The sequence below is a fragment of the Crotalus tigris genome, unplaced genomic scaffold (genome assembly GCF_016545835.1).
Source record: "Crotalus tigris isolate CLP2741 ecotype Arizona unplaced genomic scaffold, ASM1654583v1 scf7180000020550.821452, whole genome shotgun sequence".
Lineage (NCBI taxonomy): Eukaryota > Metazoa > Chordata > Lepidosauria > Squamata > Viperidae > Crotalus > Crotalus tigris.
Window position 1 is genome coordinate 183,435 of NW_024098074.1, and position 27,441 is coordinate 210,875.

Genomic DNA, 27,441 nt, shown 5'->3' on the forward strand with positions numbered 1-27,441 from the left:
GAAGTAAAGAGGCTTCCTAAAGGTTTCCCATCTTTCCACACTCCTCTGGGTGTGAGTGTGTGTTTATGCTGGTGGGCTGGATACTTAATAACAAGGAAAGCACCTGATGGCCATTGATGTTTAGAGTCGTTTATATCCCGAGCACCAGGCTGAGACCTATGAAATATTATATAAATGAAAATATTGATGAGTATGTGTTAAGGTCTTTTTTTCTTGTAAATATGTAGCTAGAGACACGCATATATGTTTCAGTTTATGAAAATAAAGATAATCACCAATGAGTTGGATGATCCCAATAGTGCCACTGGATTTTCAGTCTTTCAGTCTAAAGTTGCAGATCAGTAGTTTCTCAATAAAATTTGAATATAATAGAACTTGTTCAATGAAGAGATCATTTATACTTCAAGTATATATCTTTTTAATCTGGTTTGCAATCAGTTTCTGCATTATGTTTATAAACGACATGAATATGTTGTAGTGGTTAGTAAAGCAAATTGTTTAATACTAAGCTGAGTATGAAGGAATTTGCCTCCTTGTTAAAGCTCTGAAATTAAAAGCCCCAGGTGTTACATATTCCCTTGAAATCATATGCTAACAATAACTTGCAAGTTTGAAAAATAAAATATGGCTGAATTGTATCTGGTAAGTCATGGTAAACATACCTCTTGAATATTTTTGAAAGCCAATAAAGTTCTTTAACTTCTCTGGAGCCACGAGCGCACACTAGATTTCCTTTAATCTGTTGGCTGGGGATAAAAGCAGTAAAACATCAGAATTTGATGGGGGGCACTGGGGTTGCAGAAAGTTGCATTAACCTTTTATTCTTTCTTACTTCATTTGAGCTAGAGAAAAGAAACCAGAGAAATCTTGTTTGATTAGGGTCATGATTCTTGGAATTTAAATGTAAATAGGTTTAGGATTATTTATTTAGGAGTACATTCACTAAATAAATATAGTAAATAAAAATAATGTATTTACACCAGTAAACTTTGAAATGATTACTGTATACTCTGCTCCATGTAGAACTAAGGAGAAACTTCCTGACAGTGAGAACAATTAATCAGTGAAACAGCTTGCCTCCAAAAGCAGTAAATGCTCCAACACTGGAAGTTTTTAAGAAGAGACTGGACAGCCATTTGTCCGAAATGGTGTAGGGTTTCCTGCCCGAGCAGGGAGTTGGACTAGATGACCTCCAAGGTCCCTTCCAACTTTACTACTATAACTAACTATGTTTTTTCATTATATTTTTCATCTCTGTCACGATCTACTCTAGTGCTTAACATTTAAAAGATACAGTTCATTTTCTTCCCAGTTTTTAAAAAAGGGCATGGTGATTCTTTCTTCCTGTATTTCATAAAATTGGAAAGTAGTTAAAGTTATTCTTTGATTTAATTTCAATGATTTATAGAACATTAGAAGCTAAATATGATTTAACTTTATTAATTTTGAAGATCTTGTTTCAGTATCTATTTAAAGAACATGTCTCCTTGTACTGAAGAGTGACAACCTTGAAAACAATATTTTTGCAAAGAAAACCTAATGCTCAATGTAGTTAACAAGGAAGTGTCTTTGACTGTTGATCCTGTATAAAAAATGCAAACTAGGGGAATATTTCTAGTTGTGCTTTTAGGCTTTGCTGATTTAATCTAGAAAATATGTTAATTTAATCAAATTCATCTTATTTGTGTTAACAGGCAGTTTCTCTCCATATAATTATTAATCATATTCATTCTAATTAAGACTATACAGCCTTTTACATCTTTGTGTTGCAGAAACAAAGAATAACTTTATCATATTTTTAGGAAAAGTGGTTGGAAGTTCTACTTCAGTTATCACCACCCTATCAATATGGCCAATATCTGGAATCATAGAAATTGTAAGCCAACAGCACAGAAATAGGAGTATGTGATTAACCCTTTTTTAGATTATATATAATGTAAGAAAAATATATGGTGAAATCATGGTTCAGAGCCTTGGTTGGCCAGGGTCTAGTGACCTTTCGACACTGACTATTTCTCGACCTCATGTTGTTATTGAAAAAGTAAATGATGTTCCAGGAGATAATACTGTTTTTAAATATTAGGAGCATCACTTTTTGGAACAATGTTTGAAATATTTGGGGTTTTTTTAATAGCAGATATCAGCTCCTCATGACATACCTTGATAGAACAAAAGATAGTGTCTATTCCCTCTTAAAAGTCATTTGCACCATAAATTTTGATTGGCTAAATCAGAAGAAAAAGTAGTCTTACCTATGGCAAGATGCTAAATATATATCCAAGATTTATTATAGTCCTTGGGCTAAGCATTTCCTTTGAGTTCCAGATTAGGAGAGATCGGAGATTTTCTCCTCGCTGTAGTACCAGAGACACGTTGGAGTCTACAGGTTGCATTGCTGAGTGCCTTCAGAGTTTCATGGTTAAACCAGGGAGAGTTCCTTGACTATAGCCAGTAGAATCATATTCTATTTATCATCTTTTGCTGGAAAACAATTTGGTATCTCAAAGGGGTAGCATTTCTGGCGTACATAAATCTAAAATGTTTGTTTACATACATGTTGAAGTTACAAAAAGGAATACTAGGAAGGTACTTGTATAATTTAAGTGCACCTGGCGGCATTGTTTGTCTTAGCTATAAAAAGCAAACATCTGTGAAGTAAACTGGCCCATTCTAAAAGTATGCAAGGGGAATCCTTGTTTCTTGCAATCCTTGTAACATTTTCTCTGGCTTTCAATTTATGCTGATTTCCAGGCGCAGTTGCTACATGCTGTGTTCTTTGTATGAAAGCCAAGTAGCATGTGCCAGATGTGAGGTTTTAAACAGGTTGCAGTGGCATACAAATAGAATCTACCCTGGACTCTGCTGTCAGCATTTGCCCAACCATTCTGTTTCAATCTCATGAAAATCATGAAACAAGAAGGAAAGTAATATAAAACTAAACTTTTTTTTTTTACAGTCTCTGTCTGTGGCTCTCTTATTCAAGTTGGAATCCTATCCATTATTTTGTAGATCGTATGTCCACTAAAAGGAAATACTGTATGTTTGGAAATTAGAAAGTTAAACCATGATTTATCTTATACAATGTGGCCAACCAAATTCATTTGCAAGCACTTGACAGATTATAATTCATGATTGTGAACAGTCAGTCTCTCTCCTCTAACATTGGTTCTTTCTTGTTGCCTAGGACAAGGAATATTTTCCCAGCAATATTGGGAGGGTCAAATAACTTTTGATAATGTTCCATATGTTTAAGCTATCATTGTTGCCCTCAGCTGAAAGAAAGTTTGCCTTCATCAGTGTTGAAATTTCAACTATCAGAAATGTGAAATTGAGATTATAATGCCACTTTATCAGTTGCCTCAAACAGTCAGATATCTTGATCCAACATGGTGTGATTATATAGAAAGGCCTAAAGTTATTTTTAAGAATAGAACAAATTCAATATTAAATAATTTACTCAGGATATTATTTAGATACATATTTCATATAATAGAAAACCTCTGTCCTGGAAACAGTAATGCTTGTAACCTTCTAAGCATATTTTTTTAAAATGCCCAAGAGATTGAATGTAAATATATTAACATAATCAGTCCAGACAACTGAGTGAACATTAATCCAGATGGAAGAATGTATGCAATTGTAAGTAGTCCTTTGCTAGTTAGCTTACTGATATAAAAAAGGCAATATATCATGGTCTCGGGATTTATTGAATTAATCACTCAAATCCTCTTCATGCCTCATTTCATTATTTGGGTATTAACTTTTATATTTTGTACCCCCAACTAATCTCTTTCTTCTGCATTTCATTGATCTTTTTCATTTATTAATTATAAGCATCACTGAAAGGATTTATTGGTAAAAAATTAACCATGATTTATCATTAGAGTGTTTAACTTCTGGCAAGTGGCATTTTATTAAACATTATTGTTTGTAAAAGTCTAAATGCCATTTGTGAAGTTTTTGGTCCATTCTTGTCTATGGATATTTTGGATTAGCAGTATATTACCTATCCCAGACTAAAAAAAGGATAAAAGTTTTCTGTGTATGATTTTGTATTGTTCAGAAAAAGAAAAAAAAGTAACTGCTGCTGTATTATTTATATGGTTACAAATTTACGCAAGCTTAATCAGGAGTAAGCCTTATTAAATTTACGATGTCTCCTGAATCAACAAATAGAGTTTTCAATAAGTAACCTACTTATTTGTTAATACAAATGCAGGGGAAAGTATATTTAACTGATCTAGCTTACTCTACAGCCACCCATATAAACTTTCTAACCTTCCAAATGATCACAAAGGCTGCCGCCATTCTCTCAATCATTTGGAAGGTTCATTCTCCAAATCACACAGTTTGAAATAAGAGCTTTCCAGTCGTGAGAATGGCACCCATTGCAGAAAAGCATGAGGAAGGATGCACTGCACATCAGCTTGGCATGTAGGCCTCCGTAGAAAGGATGCACCGCCCATTAGCTGAGTATACCTGACAGCAGTTGCAGAAAAATGCAAAGTAAGTTGAGACTTCTATGCATACTGCTGCAATTTATGCAGGCCTCCCGGGTACGATACAGTGGGGAGCAGCCTCCCAAGTATGGGAGGAAAAGGCCTGGGCACCTTCAGCAGTGTTCTGCACAATGGTAGACCCTGTGTAATAGCCAGACTGGGCCTCCCAGCTCACAGCTGCTTTCCGCATACCAGTGGGCCCTATAGCTATTGCTGTCTTCACCATCCTGAGGCTTCTTTGCACTCTGCCTAACAATTCATGCTATCAGATAATGACCACAATGGGGGAGCCAGTATTGCATTCATTGAACAAAGCAACCATATGATGCCTTGTTTAATGACCATTTCACTCGCCAAAAGAAGATTCCAGAGCTAATTGTATCAGTCATAAATTGATTACCTGTCCATTCAAAGATCTAACCATTTTCTAACACTGCATTGTCTTATTCTTCCTCCGTATCCCTGAGTAAGTGTTCAGCTATGCTGGAATGTTAAATTGCTTCTATATGTAATATGCTTTGGGTTGAGATTTTTCTTTAATGTTCTGCTGTTCTTTATAGGTAAATAAGCCCAGGGAAGAATTTCCAAGATAAATTTTTTTTGTATATAACTCTTTCTTTGTTTAGTCTACAGAGATATATAGGATTAATAGTCCAACTCAAAATTCATAGCATTAATAAATTATTAAGATGCATAAATGGCAGGGTTTCAAATAATCTAGACTCATTAAGGCAAAACATTTAAAGGAAAAAATGGAATAGAAAATGAATACTAATGTTACTGTCTCTTTCTATGCTCTCTAGTTTTAACTATACTGGTGGATGGAACCGGGAGAGAAAACCTCACCGGAAGCATGGCATCCCAACCCAACAAGTGTCTGAATGCTGTTGCAGTTGTTATGTCTAAATGATTCTCATAATTGTATTTATAGGTGGGAGTAAATCCCACTGAAATAAGCAGATATGAATAATACAGATAAAAATATTGATACACTGCCCGATTCTCAGCAACTTAAGAATAATCTAATATAGGTCAGTTGCCTGCATAGGAAGAAATCTAGAACAATACCATTGATTTAGATAGCTGTGCTACTTTCATGGTTTTAAAATAAAACTAATTTGGGAAAAATGGTTTGGAGATACTAAACAACCATAACAGCTTTAGATAATAATAAAAATGAAGTGCACAATAATTATACTGCTGAATTAAACAGCAGATTAAATTTGAACAAAGTTCCCATTCTGTCAATATATTCAATGAAAAGAGGCATTTGAATTATTGAGATTTCTATTCTGAGTTTATCAATTTTATATATCTTCTCTTTATATGCATAGAAAAATGTAAAACCTGGCCAGTTTAAACAATGGAAGGTTAGAATCCCTCATAATATTTTAATATATAGCCATTAAAAATAAATGAATGATAGCAAGATGAGTGAGATTTTGAAATTCTGAAAATCAACTTGGAAATGAACAAAGCAACAGGACTCTCACACTGTGTTTCATTTTTGCTACTTATTGAAAATTAATGCATAGTCATAGTATATTAAGACTAAAACACAAGGTTGTTGTCATCAACAGAGGTTTAGCAGAGAATATGAAGATGGCTTTAAAAATTGGTACTTTCTTAAATTAATAAACAATATTTATTTATTTATTTATGAGACTTATATACCGCTTTAAGTGCAAGCACTGTCTAAGTGGTGTACACCAGTAAGCAATGTATATATATATATTTATATATATACATTGCTTACTGGTGTACACCGCTTTACATTGCCCCCAACAATCTGGGTCCTCATTTTACCTACCCTGGAAGGATGGAAGGCTGAGTCAACCTTGAGCCGGTGAGATTTGAACCGCTGACCTGCTGAACACAGTCAGCTAAAGTACTGCTCTCTAACTGCTGCGCCACCAATACATGTTATTTGTACCTATGGTACAAATAACATGTATTGAGAATTTGTCATTGTTACTGTTACAAATATTGGTAATCCACGTCATTTAAATTAGTAATAGTAATAGTATAATAATATACCATATAATATATAGTATAATATAATAGTATAATAGTAACTGTTCATATATACTGTAAACTGAAATTGAAAGAAACAAGGAAAAATATTCTGATGTTGACAAACTATCAGATATTGGCAATTCATTACCTCAAATTTGTGTAGGCTTATGCCTCCAGTTTTATATAACATTGTTTTGGGAATTCCAGAAATGAACAGAAATGCCATACAATCCTGTGCTAGGAAAAAGGGAGAGGGTAAAGTACTTTTGAAGGCAGGAACTGAACTTTCTTATTTATATAGCTCTGCAATCCTTGTATCAGAATGTATGGCTTGATTGTTCAGCAATTTGTTGGACTGAGCTGTGAAAGGGTTATGATGACCCCTGAAAGTGAATATCCTATAATTTGGTAATTCTACTTCAGTGAAGAAAATTTCAGTTCTTCTTATTATACATATAAGTGGTCTGTGATTGCTCAGAACGTACTAAGCTTGCGACTCTCACAATATCCTTTGGGCTTATTTTGTTAGGAGCACTTGTACGTAGACACAACAAAAATTGAAAGTATCAGTTTGATTTGTTTTTTATCTTGGATGGGGAGAGAAAAAAATTGCACTTCTGTGTGCTTTGGTTCTGGGTTTTGCAGGTGCTCACAGGTAGACCCCAATTAATCACAATTGAGTCTGGAAATTTGGTCACAAGTTATTGCGGTTGTCTAACGGGTCACTATGTGCCCAGATACAATTTTACAACCATTTTTACAATAGTCATAAAGCAAACCAGGTGGTCATGAATCAAATCCAGCATATCTAATGGTGGTTTTGCCAGAGAATGTTCTAAAATTGGTTCATTGGCCTGAAAGGCAGTAATTTAACATGCTGTTTGTGATCAAATAAACTTCTGACTATATCTAGTCATATTTTTAATGATTGTGAAGTATACAAAATAGTTTTATATTGATGCATGGTACATTTCAATAAAATGTGTTTGACTTGCTTGTTTAGTCTCTACTAGTCCTTTGGATGCCCTGAAAATGTTCTGAATATATCTGCACATTTTAATTTAATTAAAGCATTTTTTAAATGAGATGAAACTTATTGATATTTTTATTCAGTTTCAGATTCAGGATTCCATGTCCCGTACCCTTGTTCTGTTTGGGCAATGTAGCATATTGAGGCGCTCTACAATATCCCTGCTTTTCAGAGAAATCAGTCAATTTGCTGATAAATTGCAGCATGCGAATAAGGTACAATTCTGTGATTTTATGCTGTTATAAATGTTATAGATTTTACCTGAATACTATTATTCCTGAAGGTTTCTTTTCTTATAAGTGTTTTGACTTTCACTTATAGTTTATTAACCAGATTTCAGTATATGTAGGGATGATTAATACAGCCAGTGGTGAAATTCATCTAAAACGTTCTCACTAATGAACCTTGGGGAAGCAGCCATGTATGCACATGCATCCAGAAACAACTGGGGAAAGCTTCATTGAGTGCAATGGCTACTTTAATGTTTCAAGACAGGCTGGTTTACTTACATCAACCTGCTTTGTCAAGTGGCTGATTTGAATGCTTTATGCAGGTTTTCCTATAGTGTTTAGATAATCAGATCATGTAGCTCAGTGCTTTTAAGATGAGGAAATTAAAAGATACAGAGATAAAAGAAGATAAAAGATAAACAAAATGAAATGAAATGATTAGGTATTGTTAAGAAGGATTGATTCCCAGAAAATGGAGCAAGTTCACTAAACTGTTTCTTAGAGTTTCTTAGAGTCTTTTACCACAGTTGGCAGTGGTATAAGAGATGAAAAGATGGTTCCTTTATCTTATTGTAAATAAGTCAAAATATACTTAATTTTTTTTATCCATTCTTGTTAGCATACCTCCGTCTTCCATTCCTTTGTTGTGCTCCTGTAGCTTGTGGGAATAGAGCGCTGTCATAACATGCTCTTTGTAAAATGTTCTGCACAGAGATGACGTATAAATAATGCAGAAGAAAGCATGAATTGTCACCCACAGAAATGTACTAGGGGTACTAGAGATGTTCCTATGCACTGGAATCTGGGCTTTCAGCTGAATTCTATGACGTTCCTTGTGTTTTGTCTCAGTTGAGGCATAATAGTTCCTTGCTGACCAGGATCTACATTGGCTATAAGTCAACTCTAGAAATGGCAAGAAAATATATAAAAAAATGTGACCTGCCAGTCAACCTGGAGAATGATTTAAAAAAAAAAAAGAACCAGGGCTTTGCAGATTAGGAGTAGGTGCTTGCTACTCGGATCAGTTTTAGGAAAGCTTACGGAAAACCAGAAACTTAGACAAAACTGAGTGTGACAATCAGAAAACAAAAGTCTATTTTTTTCATCAGCTGAATAAGCAATGACATTGTTTTCATGAACATGAAATGATTTATTATAAAAAGGTTTAAGATAAAATGCATTTAGAGCATCTTTATCTGCATGTTGAGAGAGGCCCCATTTGTCTTTCTGTAAAAATAATTGACAAGTCCCTGCAGTAACAATTGCATGACAGTCCATTGTCTGATGAAAGATGGCGAGAGATACCCTAGATTATTTTTTGAACCTCCTTAATCTTCTGTGCATTCTGGAAGAAGAAAAAGAGCCTCCAAACATTTTGGGAAGTGACGCCATTAGTTAACAAGTTGGTGCTCTTAAGAAAATGCATGCTGTGTGATTGTAATTGTGACTTAGCCAGCACGAGTCTTATCGATTCTGTACCCAAAATATTGTAGTAGCAGGGTTCTAAGAAGAAATATACAAACTAGAGCAAGCATGCCCAACCCGTGGCCGGCATGCAGCCTTGAACAGCTAATCATGTGGGCACACAAGCCCCCCCCCCAAATAAAGGAAGTTTGTTGTTTATATACATTAACTATATATTTTATATGTGGGCCAAGACAATTCCTCTTCACTCAGTGCGGTTCAGGCAAGCCAAAAGGTTGGACATACCTAACCTAGAGACCTGTGCTGACGCAGAAGATGATGAGCTACTCGGATCAGTTTTAGGGAAGCTTACGGAAAACCAGGAACTTAGATAAAGAATTCTGAATCCAATGCCAAGCACAGAAACAGTGGCATTCAGAATAAGATGTCTGTCCAATATATTATTGACAGCAGATATAGATTATCATATTAAAAATCAGCACAGAACTGTAAAACAAACAGAAAAACATTAACAGAGAAAATCAGATCTGATATGCTCTGCTGAAGATGATTTAACCTGTGGAGAAACATGCTGAGATAGGTACTTGTCAGCAGAAAGACTGGTGGTAGCCCTTGCTTCACATTTTCCTCTGGGCTGTCAAATAACAGGTGGCTGCAGAAGGTTTGAGTGAGTCCTGAGAATTCCCTGAAGCTGTGCTAAAAACACTCAAACATATCCTCACCATAAATTATTGTCAAAGTACAACATGTGTACAATGAGATTGGCTGAGCCTCCCTTCGTATATTGATTGTAGGACTCATTTATTTTAGAGTTGTTCCACTCTGTAGCTATATATCTCTCATGCTACAAAAACAAAACAAAACAAAAACCAAATTGAAGTAAACTTCATTTATAATGTGTGGTCATTATGAGTCACCACTTCTATCAGGTAAAATCAGGTAATTATATCCTATGGATAACAGCTGTTAAAGCAGTTGCATTCACTATTCCACTCTTGCTCTGAATAAAACATGTTTTTAACAAACGGAAGTTCTCTAGTTGCTTTACAGTTTTGATAATCCCATTCTTATGTGGAAGATGCAACTTAATTTTATAAGATTTTTGGCATGAAATAGCAAAACACCGGGAAGCTTGTCTACGAAATAGATTGCAGGTAGTCCTCAACTTATGATCACAATTTAAGTCCAAAATTTCCACTGCTAAGCAAGAGTGAATTTTACTTTATTCTGTGACCTTTCTTGCCACAGTTAACTGAAATACTGCAGCTGTTAAGTGGATCATTTAGTCATTAAGTGAATCCACATTCATTAAGTGAACCTTGACTTTGCTTGTGGGAGCTGGCTGGGAAGATTGCAAATGGTGATCACACGATCTCGGGACAGTGCAACTGTCCATGAATCTGTGTCAGTTGTCAAGTATCTGAATTTTGATAATGTGACCATGGGGATGCTGCAACAGTTGTGTGAGAACCAGCCATAAATTATTTTTTCAATGCCATTATAATTTTGAACAGTCACTAAGCAAATGATTGTAGGTCAAAGACTACCTTTATTCAAAGTTGAAATGCTGAAGGCCAATCAGGCTGACAGTCTTTTTAGTTGAAACATGGGATCTCTTTGATATGCAAAAATCATAGAAAATTCTCTGGAAAAGAATTTATTTAGATGGAGGTAACTAAATGGAATGAAAACAACAAGGTATTATTATTCCAGATTGTGAGAAACTGGTACCTATGGAATAGATAAGAATGTGTTTTAGAAATGCCAATATACATTTCAGACACAGCTGATCACTCCTCTGTCATCCAAAAAGCAACCTAGAGTATTAAAATATGATCCTAAGTGTTTTGTATTCAATAGAATGGCAGTCATTAGTTCATCTAAGCCCTGTTTATATATGATAAATCCATATCCTTTATATTAAAAATTCATCTACAGGCCATCCTTGCTTAGGGACTGTCTCAATTTGTAGTTATGATGGTGAAAAATTAATTTTGTGACCAATGCATGTATTTATGATCTTTGCAGCATCTCTGAATTACATGTTTAGCAGTTAGTATGCATTATCCTGTGCTTGACCCATTTTTCCAGAGTCGAGGGATTGCTTAAACTATATCTTCCTGAGCTGCTTCTGGCAGGAGAGCTCCTCTCTAAAAAATGCTAACCTCAAATTAACAATCTTAGCTCTGTGATCTTAATTAGCTTAAAACTATCTGCTGCCTAATATTGAGAAGATGCAAGGTCCCTTCCAACTTTACTACTATTATTATTATTATTATTATTACTGCCGGCTAGGCAAACAGCAAGTGCTAGCATATTCCTTTCAATGTGTAGGAGGAGCTTGAGACATCAGCCTAGTAATACACATTTCACAAGCCTCCCATCACTAATTATATTAACATATTTTAGGACTCTTTTTAAACATAAGTTACCCTATTCTGAGTGAGACAAAGGCCAAGAGCAAGATTTTCTATGGGCTTATATGATATGTAAAAAAGAAACAGCACAGTACTGGCCCTAGATCTTTCTCCCCATGGAAGTCAGCTAAACAACCAAATATAGGATAACGTTTTACATGAAAAGGTTCTAAATAAAACAGACCTCCCTCTTATTTCCAACAAATTTGAAGTTTTAGAATGGGATTTGCAAACACAACTGGGAAAAAATAGCTGTTAGAGCTTTATTAGTCAGGGATGACTTAGCAGGGGTGTTAAACTGCTGGCCCGTGGGCCGGCTGCATCATATGGAGGCCACGGCCACCTCAGCTCTGGCAATGCAAAAAAAGGCACAATACATCACAACATGTCATGTGTTGCGGCGAGTTTGACACCCGTGAGTTAGAGAGAAGCCAGGATTCCCTTACAGGGTATTCTGACCGGAGTCACACAAATAGGAGCAGGTGCTAGTATGGTATGTTTACTGCACAACTGTATTGTGTCGAGCTGTTTCTCAAAGCAACCTGACAGCCCCCAACCTTTCTGTAGTCAGGCTGGTAAAGTTTGGCCCCAATTTCCCTGAGGACAACCTCCTACAATCCACGAGAGCACAATCCCAAGGACAAGATCTGACAACCACAAGAGCAAGGTCTGCAATTCCACAAGGCGACAGCAGAGCCCAAAGTCCACAGCAGGGTCTGCAATCCAAAAGGCAAGAACAAGGTCCAACATCTACAAAGCAAGGTCCAAAGTTCATGAAGTCAAAGAGTGCACTGCAGAAGTAAATGGTTGTCTCCAACAAACTCCCCTTCTCCCATATCTGGCTAAATCTCTCAAGTCCAGTGTTTTTCCGTTAGGAGGGGTGAGGCTGCTTCCTTGCAAGTAGTCTCACCAACTTTCTCTGTGCTTCTCTACACTCCACTCTTTGTGTCCACGGATTGGGTGGGAGTAGCAACTGTTCCTCTTTAGAGGTGGTCTGTTGCTGCTCATCAGTGCTAACCATCAGCAGCTGATCCTCCCTTGCTTCTTCTAGTGCAGGCAGCTGACCATCCAGTTAACAATTCCCCCTGATGCCAGATAGATCTAGGACTACATTTTCCTCAACCCCTGGGCTCTGTGGATGTTCCTGGGGATTCATGTCAATCCCATCTGAGGGTTCCAGTTCCAGCTCATCTTCCTCCTTCCCTCGAACTGGCTTCCAACTGGCTTCCATTATTCAGGGACCCATTGTATATGATCATTGCAATTAAACAGTCCAACGATCAACCTCAGGGATATGGAAAATAAATTTGAAGATAAAAAGCAAAATCAGTTTAGAGAGGAACTCCTCTGGGATAATTCAAAGGAGTTTATGGCAGGTTAGTCAGTTCCATCAAATATTAATGCTTTTTTTTTTTGAGTATCACTTTATTATATTATTTTCCTGCAGAAACCTGAGTTACATCAGAGCTGGGATTGGATTGCTATTGGGTTAATTCAGTCCTAGCTATAACTAGCAAGACAGCAGAAAAACCCAAGGGCAGTATTGTGACTGGTTAGTATTACCTTACAATTCAAATGTGGCCTGTTTCCTCCTTTGAAATCATGGTTATTGGCCTCATGCTTTCATCCAATCAAGCTGAAATCTTGCTTATCCTTCTAACACTATAAAGCAAAGGAAGGCTGAAATAAAATTGCAAGTCACATAGTTTTCACTTAGCAATTGCCTCACTTAATCACTGAGGTGCCAGTTCCAATTGTTACTAAACAAGGACTTCCAGTATATATTTCTGTGTTTCCCTTTGGAGTGCTACCTTTTAGAATATGCCTGCACACACTGTTCTTAATAGTAATATAATGCTCTATGCTAAGGCTAGTTGTCAGTTTCTTTCCAGAGCCAAATGAAGACTTGACTATTTATCCAAATTTTTCTGTCATTAGGAGCCATAGTTAATTCTTAGTTTTGTATATTGCAATATAGAATCCAGAGCATTTGTTATTGTTGCAGGTTTATTTTGGCTTATTCTTGTTCCTTGCCCAGAAATCCACAAAAATAAAGTAGATTGTAAATACTTTAAAGTGAGTTCCCAGATGTGAGGGTGTAAAAGAAACTGTTGAGGTTTCCATATTTGGATCTAATTGTCAATAAGAGAGCATTAATTTGGGTCAGCTAAATAATTATAGTGCTTCTGTTTCCTTCTTCCCAACAAAACATCTTGGGCACAGGTGTGAGCCTGAAAAAGGACCAATAGTGTTTTAAATATTAAATTATGAAAGGAAAACATATATTTAACAGCCCTCTCTAGAATAGCATGCTGGTCAAATCTATCCATGTATTATTTTTAGAAAACTGATTTAATTATCCTCCTTTTTTCCTGCAATAAAATTGAATTAAATAGCTGTCTGCCTACCCTAGTCACATGAGATGGAAAGGTTGCAAATAATTATCAGAGAGCACAGGCCATTGTCCTATATCAGGTTACAGAGAGAAATAAAACTTTATAGTCTTCAACTGTAGTTCTGATTTTGATATGTGCTAAATATTTGGTATCCTCGATGAAATATGTTTCTATCTACATCATTCTTTCTTAACCGGGGCTCCACAGAATCTAGAGTTCCATGAGAGACTGTGATTAAAAAACAATTATTTTTGGATTTCATGTACCATTCACTACTAGCTCTTGCAGTGGTGGGTGTCGTGGCCCAGGCTCAGGACTCAGATTCAGAATATGAGCCTGAAGAAGCTGCAATAGCTGAGCTTGTGGAATGTCAGCTTCAGAAGAGACAAGGCCAGGAATCACATGAAGCTAATTAACCATAGGCATCAGCTGGAGGAGAAGTCAGATGAGAATGATGTAAGGCACGGGTGTCAAACTTGATTGCGTCATGTGATATATTGTGACATATCATGACCTTTTTTTGCCTCTGCGGAGCCAGGGTGGATATGGCCTGTGCATGATGCATCTGGCCCATGGTTTGCTAGTTTGACACCCCTGATGTAAGGCCTCCCATCCTGTTCCCCTGATGAGTAGAGAGTAGAGGAGTGGGAGTCTCGTCAAGGAAGTAAATCTCTTGATTAATGACAGCTGGCTGCAGTCTTAGCTGCCAAAGGAGTTATGACCATGGTTTTGCTGATCAATGTCTGACCTCTGGCTTTTGTGTGATGTTCCTATTTGTGAAAGAAACCTTGAACATCTGATCTCTGGACTGGCTAACAACCCTGGATTGGCATTCTTCTGTTTGCTCTATTTCAAAGAAAACTCTGTGACCAAGCTTCTGCTCTGTTTACATACCTTTGTTTATTGTTAACTCTTCAGCTTTGAAGTAAAGCTGATACAGTAATCTTCAGAGTAGCATGTTTGATGGAAGCCTGAATTTTTACATACTCAAACTTGGCTGCCGCCTTCTGCTTTGCCGTTGAAAACATTGTAAAGCATGGATTGTGTAACTTAGAAATGAATTATATTGTGAAGTTTTCATATTTTTAAAAAATATATAGAGGTTCAGAGAAATTGAGAAAGGCTTACTTATAGACTATGTAGTTTCTCTGATAATGGAACCTGTCAGCTATAACAAATTTTCAACAGTTTCTTTGCAGAAACTCTGCAACCTTATATGAATTGGTCACTAACTCTGATCTGTAACAAAGCTGTCATTTTTTATTTTATTCAGAAATAGGCTACAGGTATAGCAATGCTTGATGACCTCAATTGGACCAGGCATGTCCATCACAAAGCAGAGTGGTTGCTAAGTGGGAGATCACATGATAATGCTTTCCAGTTGGAAAGAGACAAGAATATTGAGTTTCATACTTTCAACTTTTGTTGAAACCTAACCGGGGCTCCCCCTCCCTTTAGAAGACTCAGATACCTGCTTACTATTTTGTACACATTGAAAATAATGTGATTGCATCAACAGCCCAGGGCTGGGAGCCATGGGAATACTACAGAACAGCTTTCTCTCTTGAAATCCTTTTATATAATATATGTATGTATGTATGTGTAGATATAGGTGTGTGTAGTGCCTATCAAAGAAGCCCTGACAGCTATCCAAAACAAATACAACCCCCTAAGCACATCCTAGATCTGACCAACCACTGCCTAACCAACACATATTTCATCCACAATGGACAAACATACAAACAGATAGAAGGAGCACCTATGGGATCACCCCTCTCACCTGTCATTGCAAACCTATACATGGAACACTTCGAAACCAATGCCTCAGACAAATCTGAACACAAACCCAAACTCTGGCTCAGATATGTAGATGACACTTTTGTAATTTGGCCACACAGGAAAGAAAAACTGGACAACTTCCACACACATCTCAACAGCCTACACCCGAAAATACAATTCACGATGGAAATAGAAGCTAACAACCAACTCCCTTTTCTGGACGTCCTAATCTACAAAAAACCCAATGGCTTCATAGGACACACCATCTACCGGAAAAAAACACACCAACCGCTACTTAAACGCACAATCCCACCACCACCCTGCATAGATCAACTTCATAGCCAAGACCCTCATCTCCAGAACCAAACGCTTAGCTGACAAAGACCACTTGAAAATTGAATTACACACTCTCACAAACGTATTAATCTCCAACAGATTCCAAAGAAATACTATTACCAACCTAATCCAAAGGGAAACACCCCCCTCAAGGACCGAGACATAGAACATTACAACGACATCGCCCTCCTCCCCTACATCAAAGGCACCACAGATAAAATCAGCAAAATTCTCCACAAACACAATATCAAGACAGCCTTCGGCACCGACCAAAAAATAGCCAACATCTTAAGAAACCCCAAAGATACGATCCAGCTAGAAAACCAAAGAGTCTATGAAATACCATGCAAAATCTGCCCAGCCACATACATTGGACAAACTAATAGGAGAATAAATGCACGCATCGCAGAACACAATGCAGTCAGAAAAGAAGAAAAAACTTCCTCCCTCTTCCAGCACCTTAAAGCTACAGGACATGAAATTGATTTTGAAGGAACTAAACTAATCTCCAAAACTGAACACCACAACAAGAAAATAATTATGGAAGCCATCAAAATAAAAAAACAGCCCCACAACATGAATAAACGTGACGATACCTCCCGCCTACCAGACATCTGGAAACTAGCCCTAATCAACAAATGAATCCTAGCCACGAAAACTGACACTGGACCCAGAACAACACAGTATGCCACCACCATTCACCCTCACCAGACCCAAACCCAAGCCCAAACCCATCCCTTAGACCAAATGCAACCACCATCCAGAAGCCAAACCACGACGACATCACCAGCTGCTACACCTCCCCCCGACCCCCACACAAAGCAAATGGACACATGCCATGAACACAGAGCTAGACCGCAAACTCAGAGCCAAACCAAAGCCCGGTATGTTACTTCACAGCCTTTAGCCCTGGACATCACATCACAGAACTCAGGAGGCTACAACGCCAAAGCTCAGGATGTTACAACACAGCCAATCACCCAGGATGGTGCAACACAGAACTCAGGATATCACTACCCTAGATCTCAGGATGTTATCACACAACCCATTACCCAGGTCGTTACAACACAAAAGACTAATGGGCACACAGCCAGCACCTCAACTACTCAGGATGTTACAAAACAGCCAAACAATCCACAAACAATAACTCCTATACAGCCAACCAATCCACCTACAGCAACTAAGCCAGCACTCCACACACCCCCCCCAATATATATAGAGAGACGGCAGCTCCAATCACACTTTGCTCGCACAAGCACGAAGCCGAAGACCCCAGCCTGAAGATGACTATTATTTTTGGGATTGTCTTATTTTGCAGCCGCCCGCCAACTCCGTCCCACTGTCTGGTTCCTCATGGCCACAACAGGGCAGGAAGCCACGAGGTGCACTGGTACCACCGCCACGAGCAACTAGAATTTCCCGAGGACAGCCTGGCCGATGCCAGCTATGTGCTATTTAATCCTAAGTGCCTAGACCGGAGCTTCAGAGACAGGCAATGCCTCTCAGAGCTGCCTCATGCTTTTAGCTCTGGGGGAAGCAGCGGTGTGGTGAAGTGCTCTATTCATTGCCTAGCCTGCTTTAGCAGCCACCATCCCCTCCTGGAGCCTCCACCTCCTTACCAGCCCAAAACTCTGGTCTGGGTGCTTAGGGTTAAATAGCACACACATGGTGCCAGCGGGGCTGTCCTGGGAGGATTCTGCTGTTGCTGGGCCAGCCTGAGCTGTATCCCAGCGCTGCCTCCTAAGCCAGCCAACACGCATGAAAATCCTGGGATGGACGAGGGTGGAGCTTGGGAGGCAGCGGTGCCCCATTTGTGAACAGACAAAGCTTCCAGTCTCACTCTGGGCAAAAAGTGTTTGGACGCCTATGGGGCGCTTGGAAACTGAGTGATTTACTCCATTTTCAAGCACCTCTTAGGTGCCCAAACATTTTTCGCCTGGACAGAGAAATGACAGAGACTGGAAGCTTTGTCTGCTTGCACATGGGGTGCTTGGAAACGGAGAGAATCACTCCATTTCCAAGCGCCCCATTTGCAAGCAAGATAAAGCTTCTAGTCTCCCTCTGGGCGAAAAGTGAATGACGTGTCTGGATTGCCTGCCTTCCCCCCCCCCCGCCGCCTTCACACTCGGACCTACATACACTGTGGTAAGGAACCAGCGGTTGCAGCTGCTGCCAGACACCATCGGCCCCCGTGCACTCACTACCTCTTGTGCTGGCCATGCCCACCCGCCCAGGCTTATTTTTGGGTAAGCCTTATATTAAGCCCACCCCAAAAAATCTGGCTAGGGCTTATTTTCTAGCTGGATTTTATTTTGGGGAAAACATGGTATGTACTGACTGTAACAGCAATCATGTAACTAAGGGACACTCTGAAGGTTGTAAATGAGTATAAATTGGCCATAAAGTTATTTTTTTCAGCATTGTCTTTGAAAGGTTGCTAAACTAGTAAGTAAGAACTTCCTGTACTCTCATAATTTGTACAAGAACTTGGAACTGAAGACCTGCCTTGATCAGCAGCTGTGTAAAAAGTTATTCTTCTTGGAATGCCTCCTAGATCAAAGCTTGTTCTGTCTATAAGGAATTGTTTTTGCAGTGATTTTTTTAACGTGCATCTGTTAGGCAATTGCTTTGATAATATATTGCTAGAGATTGTGTTTTACATGTATATACTTGTGAATTTTTTTGAAAGTTCTGTTTAAAAAGGCAATATACAAATATTTTTTATATGAATCTGAATCTAGTAAGTGAAATTGTGCACACATTTAACTGGGAAATATTAAAAAATCTATTGCACAATTCACTAGACTGAAATGGTGTGAACAGTCACTGCTGACTTTGTCACAGTGGAGATGGAAATAATGCAGTTCTCATGCAATGAGTTCTCTAGCATAGTCATTTATTTAACAATTCAAGCAACACAACATTTGGAGAGAAACTATTCATACAGGGAACATAATATATTAAACATAGCTCATATTAGGAATAACTAATTAGAAGATTTTGTTTGTTAGAAAATTGGGTATGATAATGCAAATTACCTTTAAAGAATAACATGCTGAAAAATTGATAGAATCAAATAATAAGTGAATTACTTATTGTTCTAACAAAAATCAGATTTAGACTGTCAGTGTATCTTTGAACTTCGAACAATATTCTGTGAAATATTACTAAGTACACATAGTAGGATTATGCAATAAATCTAATTCACTCTGTAATGTGAGCTTGCGTTATGAGTACCTTACTATATTTGGTTGTTAACATTTGGTTTTGGATTTTAATGACTTGTATTTCACCAAATTCTTATTCGTGAGTACTCACTAAAGAAAATGATAATTTGATATTTTTACATGCATCAATTCAGCTAGGCTTTCTCTGGCAAATTCTTATTTTCTCCAGATTTTTTTCCTCTTTAAAATGCCACATAAAGACAAAAATTAGTATTAATGGGAGCTGGATTTTCTCTTGCAGTAGTATTGGGGATACTGTTGCTCTACTGATTCACAATGATAAACACAAGTATGACACAATAATCTAAGGCATATTTTTTTTCATTCCCTGAACAAGGTTAAAGATGGAATATTCCCAGACTTTGGTGGTTGGACATAGTTCCCTTCCCCATCTAAACCCGCAAAGCTTTTGAGGGATTATTGTATGTATGCGTGTTTTGTCCATACAAAGGTCTATGTCTATAAGCACATTGTTCCTGAATTACAAGTAGCATCAGGTCTTCAAAACACTGACTAAAATTGTATTCCCTGTGTTGAAAGACTATCTCTCAGCAATAAGAACACCAAAGATAATCCATTTCTTTAGTCCTCCCCTGTCATTTTTCATGGAATAAGTGTGTAATCCAAAAGAAAATGGGCATCCCAAAATAATAAACTTTGTCTCAAAGTCTAACTCAAAGTAATATATGTAATTACATTTTGCCTGAACAGAGCTTATGAATATACATTTAATAAAATATTCTGAATGTACAGTATATCTAAATAGATAATTAGTTATTTTATGGAAATCTGAATTAATATACATAATATTTAAATTTTGTATAATTATAGTTTAAGCAACTTTGGGAAATGTGTATGTTTACATTAAAATCCAGTGTGTGATCAGTATAAATGGTATTTTAAAGTTTAAGTGGAATGCTGCACATGTGATAAACTATTGATCCCCTATTCTTCCGCCCTGAATGTTATGGCTTATGGTTGAACAACTAAATTAAATTTGACTTGGTTTGACATTTATAATTCACCATCTCAATAAAAAAAATGCAGCTCAAATACTAAGCTCTTGACAGAAGAAATAATGATGTTAAAATAAAAAACTCTTTCTTACCTATGAGTTTTAGCAAGCAAATAATCTTAACTTTGTGTATACTCCTTTATATAGAATATATATATATTCTTTTTATATATTTTTAATTTGCTTGTATTGGTAATTTTAAATTATAAATCTATTATAAATTTTAAATTAGACCTAAATGAAAGTATGAAAATATTTTTAAATACTCTTTTGCTTCATTCAAAATTAGGTAGACACTGTTCATTAAAAACACCTTGTGAACAAGCCCCAGAGAAACAAGAGGATGCAAGAATGGACATAAATGGTCCTTTATAGTCTGTATAGATCTAAACATAGCTTAGGATTGGTTATAGACCACAATCTAAAACTATGGTGTTTGGCTTTACAAATTATAAGTTCATATAAGATTTATCAGGCAAACATAGCTGTTATATCTGTATTTTAAGAGCTATCAAATAATTCTAGTTAAACTTTGAAAAGTCAATGAAGAAAAGGTGGATAAGTAAGAAACCAGAAATACTGAGACTTCCTGTTTGACATCGCAGCATAATGGATGAAGGAAGATGGGGCTCCGTCTTCCACATTCAATTTCACCCCACTGGCGAAAAAGAGGTGATGAAGAAGGAGGGGACCCTCGTTGATCATAGAATGGTGGTGGCCCTTCCGTTTGATCCGAGGAAGCCCTCCAAACCGGCGGGGGGAAGACTGGCTACATTCATGTAGCTAGTCAGAAGCTGCTGACAACCGAAGGAAATAAGCACTAACAAGCAACTTTTGAGCAATGTGGATGAAACTGAGTGAGACTCTATCCTCTCTTTATAACTTTAAGACTTTTTCCTGGAAAAAAATATCGTAAGCAAAGAATCCTCCCCAATGAGAGAGGGAAAGGGAATTTCCACCCCATTCCCTCAGGAAAAAAGTGGTGAACTAACTGCTTGGGGGAAAACAGAGAAAATTATAAGACTAATTTGGAATCAATATAGGTATGTATTGAAATTTGGGGACTAAAATTGCTTTTGAGACTTTTTTTTAGAAAACAGACTTGAAAAACTTGCAATATAAGTTTGAAGCTGGAAGAAGGTGTTAACGACATCTAGTGGCAAAACACGGCACTACAATTTATTATGCTAAAAGGAAATTTGGCCTGAAGCCCAGACTCAGATAAGACTTTGGGTGTCCTTGGAAACTTTCATTTTTGAAGATTGCAGCTGGAGAAGGAAAAAAAAAATCTCTTGGGCTGCTTATCTGTGTGGCAGAGACAAACTATTTTGAAATTGGCCTGCTTGGATTATGAATACTAACTGACTTTTAGAGCTGTGTTGTGGAACAGTTCCCTGAAGAAGAAACAGGCATGACTGATCGAGATGATGGAACACTTTGGATTATAAACTTTTGAGTGATGAATAACTTTTAATTGTTTCTTTTCTTACTGGACAGAAAGGATATGTTTTTCATTGGACAGAAAAACCTGGACTTTGCTTATATTTGTTTAGGAGAGGCCTAAGGATGGACTGATAGGCTGGCTGGGTAATTTGGAGTTCAAATGACAATTGACTGAAACTTTTTAAATCTCAAAATAGATTGGACTATAAAGGCCACATACAAAACCAAAATGGATGTTCGTCTTAAATGGTAAAAAAGCATCTCTAACATTTGTCTCCAAAACCCCCAGCTTCACATACCAACAAGAAAATGTTGATAAATCTCAGGAAGAAATTATTTCTATGTTGAAATCAATACAAGAGACAATTGTCTTAGCTCATAATAAGACTAAAAATAATGCAAAGAAGATAAAAGAACAATTTTCTAATCTAAACTTACAAATTCAGAAAATGATTACAAAGAAGGAACCAATAACACACAAAATAGAAGGAAAATTAGAGGAAGCAGATCCAAAGATGGAGGACCTAAAGGAAGGAATTAACACACAGACTCAAACAAAGGAAAAATTAGAAGATGCAGCAATAATACTGGAAATGGAAAAGATATCTTATTTGCCAAGATCTCAGAATACAATTGAGGATAAGGAAGAAGAGCTGGTTGAACGGAGGATAAAGCTATCAGGAGAATTGTGGAAAATTGGAGAAGGAGGGAGGCTGTTTAATGAATATAAATGGGCTGAGTATTCTTCCAAAAATACTTTAATCAAATTTTCTTTCTTACTTCAAACAATATACACAAAAATAGGGGAAGAACTACTTGAGGACTGAAATGCATTGACTTGGAAAGTTAGTTGGCAAAGGAAGAAAGCCAGAGTAAGACTGAATAAAATAGAGGTTTTGGGACATTATATTATTAAATAAATGTTTGAACATGGCTAAGACAATAGATAATTGTTAGAAATAAAAGTATTACTATAACTAGAAATATAGGATATGCAACTAGAATACTATATTTTGATATGAGAAGGAAAATATGAAAATGCTAAGAAGGTCTGAATAAGGGAAACTTTTGGCTACCCAAATATAATTTACTATGAGAAAACTATAAGCGATAGAGACGGGATATTATATTATTAAACAGATGTTTGAATATGGTTAAGAAAATAGAAAACTGTTAGAAATAAAAGTATTATTATAACTAGAAGGATAGGATTTCTAACTAGAATATTATATTTTGTTATAAGATGGGAAATATGAAAATTCTAAAAGGGTTTGAATAAAGGAAGCTTTTGGTTATTCAAATATAATATAAGAAAATTATAAGCGACAGATATTTTGAACATTGATGGGAAATTAAAATTTAAAAAGAAAAGCGGGAAAAACAGGATACTGATGGAACAGCGGTTCTCAACCTATGGGTCGCGACCCCATTTGGGGTTGATCGACCATTTCTCAGGGGTAGCCAAACAAGGCGATCCGCCATTTTTCCCTCTCGGGGGGCGGCGCTGGGCATGCGCGCCGCGCATGGGGGCGGTGCCACGCGTGGGGGCGGCGCTGCGCATGCGTGGCACATTTGTGTGACGGGGTCGCTGTCACACAAACGTTGAGAAGCACTGTGATGGAACAAATGGATTTTAAGTGCAAATGCAATTGAGATATGTTTAGGCTAGAAAAGATATTATAAACTGACATTATTGATATTATTATGTATAATACCAGAAAAATGCTATGAATATGTCTATATTTAATTGTATATGTATTAACAGTAACAAGAATTGTTTTTGCCCAGTGTGGAAAAATGCATACCACCAGAAGAAGAGAGGACCAAAGAAGCACTGGATGGTGTAGTTATTGGAACTAAGCTGAGAAAGTTAATACTGTATGCACCACTGAATTACCAATGGACGCAGACAACACGTTGTTTATTAAGTATTTATGATTGTAAAATTAGAAAATTAATAAAATGTTTTTTTTAAAAAAGAAACCAGAAGTACTGTAAATGCTAGTAATCTGGAAAAATGTTCCAAATTGCAGTCATGTGACACTGAAAATGGCCATAAAGTGAACCAATTACCAAGAAACCAAACTGCAACCACATGACCATGGGATATGTGTGCAGCCATTGTAACTCTGAAAATGGGTCATAAGTAGCTCTGAGGAGTCTGTCATAATTTTGAATGGTTGTTAAGCGATCAGACATAAGTCAACAACTACCTCTAATATATCTTTTGCTGTATGTATAGCCTGCCCAAATCCATAAGGACTCTAAGTACAACAAAATTAAAATAAGTTTAAAAGGTATGGATAATAAAAAATAATAAAAATGACTATACCATATGTGTCCTTCAGGATCAAATGGCCACTGGGATAGTGCTGCTTTAATTTGTTTTTAGAATCATGTACTTGTACAGTAGGGGATTCTCTTTACTTCCAAGGGGAAAATGTTGCATAAAATGGAGGCTACCAGCAGGAGAGAACCATAGCAGGTAATTTCAAGTGTATTGGAACTAAATGGTTTAATTTTAACAAATTGTTAGCTGATATATCCCAGTGCTGTACTGTAAATGTGATGTTCAACAGTTTGAATTAGAAATTTTAAAGGAAACTAAAGTTGAATCTAGTTAAATGCAGATATTGGACTTCAGAAAAGTAGATTTTAATAAACTAAGAGAAATGATAAATATAATTTGGGAAGAAACTAATGAAAAAAGAAGCTTAAGATTAATTAGAGTTCCTTTAAAAAGATACAATAAAAGCATAATTGCAGATATCTAAATGAGAAAAAATGGAGGACAGCAGAAGAAGCCAGTGTACATGCACAAAATGTTTCTTGAAGATCTGAAAACAAAAGTAGATATATACAGAAGATGAAAAGAAAGTCAAGTCACCAAAGAAGTATCCTGAAACTGTAGAGAGCAGGTCTAGAAAGTTAATGTTCCAAATGATGTGAGGGTATTGAAGGAAAGCTAAAACTTCTTTAGATAAGTTCAGAATAAATGGAGCAAAAAGAAAATATATTAGCTCCTCAGTTAAGAGAGAAAAATACTAACAAAGAAAAGGCAAATCTACCTAACCTCTACTTTGCCTCGGTCTTCTTCAACATTATAGTTTACGGTCTATCAGAAAACTACCATATTTTCTGGCGTATAAGACAACTTTCTAAAGCATGCAAATCGGTTCAGAAGTCGGGGGTCGTCTTATACGCCGAGTCGTCTTATACGCTGGAAATTACAGTAGTTTCTGGCGTATAAGACGACTTTCTAGGCATGCAAATTGGCTCCGAAGTCGGGGGTCATCTTATACGCCGAGTCATCTAATATGCTGGAAAATACGGTATAAATAGCAACAATGCTCTTCACAGGTTCCAGAATGAAAATTTGACATATATGCAATATACCTGTTTCATTGAATGAGTTGAAATCTTCATGGCCACATAAAATGCAAGATAGAGTACTGAAAGAACAAGCAAGCTCTGATCAAATTTTAATGCATTTTCTTTGAGAAAATCCTGGAGAATTGGCAGCATGCTCTGTAATGGAAGAAAAGAGTATCATCTCTTTCTTCAAAGGTTTATATTGTCAAGGCTATGGTCTTTCCAGTTGTAATAAGTATATGCTGTGAAAGCTGAACCACCAGTAAGGCTGAAGAAATATTGATGCCTTTGAACTATGGTGCTAAGGAATATTGTGGTTCAATACCTTCAATCACAAGAAAAACAAGTTACTTGATATTAGATTAATATTGAATAATGGTGGAAGTGCTAAAAATTAAGATAAGCTTTAAATGTTTTAGATAAACAGTGTGAAGCACAAAGTGTTGGAGAAAAAACTGATACTTAAAGAAATCCCAGTTAATTAAAAAATAGGCTTAGATGGTTAGATCATATGATTCTTGGAGTATTATTATTATGGTTAGCCACACAGCCAGACATTTAGACTGGATTTGTTTTTTGTTTTTTTGTCCACCTATGAGTTCCTTCCTAAGGACCTGGCGTATCATCACCATCCAACCTTGAATACTATTCTTACTAAATTGCATTATTTAATACAATTCTTACTGAGAGATGCATATACAATAAGTTCCTCTTTTGGGGTGGGGAAAGATTACATAAGAATTTGATTGAGAAAGATGAAATTTGCAAATTTTGTTTTGCTATAAATAACAGTCTTCTTAGGGTGGAAAAATCAAGTATTTTTGACAGTCATAACAAATAACAAAATATTTGAAATGCTGTTCTAGTTCAAAATAAAGGGCATATAGTTAATGTAATCTTTCAACAGCAACCAATTAATTATAAAATTTCATAAAAGGAGTCACCATCTTTTTAGACTGATAGGCATATTTGGAATTTTGAGAATAAATTATGAGTGCACTCACAAAATGGCTTTTGAAAAGCCTTACCTATTCCTAAAATAGCTACCTTGAGATGAACCCAGTTAGAAATTACCAGTTTACCTTAATGTTTTCATATATATGCATAAGTAGTTTTTCAAGTCCATTTTGCATGACTAGCAGAAACTTTGTGTCAGGCTTTTTGTTCAGTAACAATTGAAATTAGAACTGTAATCTACTTTCAACCACCTGGAATCTTTTAATAAAGAAAATATCAGGAGGACAGGAAGCTTAAATATTAATTTTCACAAGACTGTTTTCCTTTCTATCTGTTCAATGGGCTGATTAATCATACCTTCCTTTCAGCATTCTTGAATACACTCCAAACGTTCAACTACAAATATATGGGTCTGCTATATATGCCTTTCCTGTAATATTATTGCTGTGTAATTCAAACTCTTGTGTCAAAAAGTAGGTTAATTGTTCTCCACAAATGGATAATACATGTAAAATTGCATGAACTTTGTTTCATTTTAAAATGGTTTTTAATGCTTTATTTAAACCAGCAAATTTTAACAAATAAATAGTGCCTGGCAATGTAATTATAAATAAAGAAAACTTACTAATGTGTATTTTGTTTTTAAATTATATTTGTTTTTATAGTTTCCATGTTTTATTATGAAACAATAATTAATATAGGCTGGTAAAACGTATAGCAGATTTTTTTTTCTTAAGGAACTACAAGATATTCTGGTTATCCTATTTGGTTATCCTATATAACCTATAATAGGTTATCCTATTATCCTATTTGGAGTAAATTCCGTATCAGTTTACTTCACACTATCATCTTTTATACTTATTTATTCAATCTTCTCTGTTATGGAAAAGTGGGTAGCCATGCCTTTCTCTACCAGAGGTTCAATATGTAAGAGTTAAATTGAATGCCATAGTTTCAGGGCAGAGATGTCGGATATATCAATAACCAAGAGCCACCCCGCTTCCAGGACAAAAGGCTCAAGGAAAAATGTCTGCTAATCTGTGATAATTAAATTGCAATGAGTATAGGACAAAACCGCAGCTTTGTATCAATAGGAGGCAATGAACTATTTCAAATAATAACATTTCTATAACAGAGATAAGGCGTATAAGGGTCTCAAATAAGACCCCATGTTAGGGATTAGTTTAGGGATTAGGCAAAAATTAGTTTTTTTCTGCTTAAAATCACATCTGCAGGTAGCTGTCCAGCAGATCTTTTAAAATGACTCCTATGGTACTCTGCTAGAGCAGTGGTTCTCAA

The 27,441-nt window shown here is 36.5% G+C and overlaps 1 protein-coding gene across 6 annotated transcripts in view; it reads left to right on the forward strand.

Annotated features, from left to right (window-relative positions):
• Positions 1 to 27,441, forward strand: part of MEI4 (meiotic double-stranded break formation protein 4) — a 215,096-nt gene that overhangs the window by 89,118 nt on the left and 98,537 nt on the right. For all 6 annotated transcript variants that reach the window (XM_039367093.1, XM_039367092.1, XM_039367089.1 and 3 more), the window contains one exon: positions 7,629 to 7,760. In XM_039367093.1, the coding sequence (XP_039223027.1) occupies positions 7,629 to 7,760 (132 nt within the window). The remainder of the gene's footprint in view (positions 1 to 7,628; positions 7,761 to 27,441) is intronic.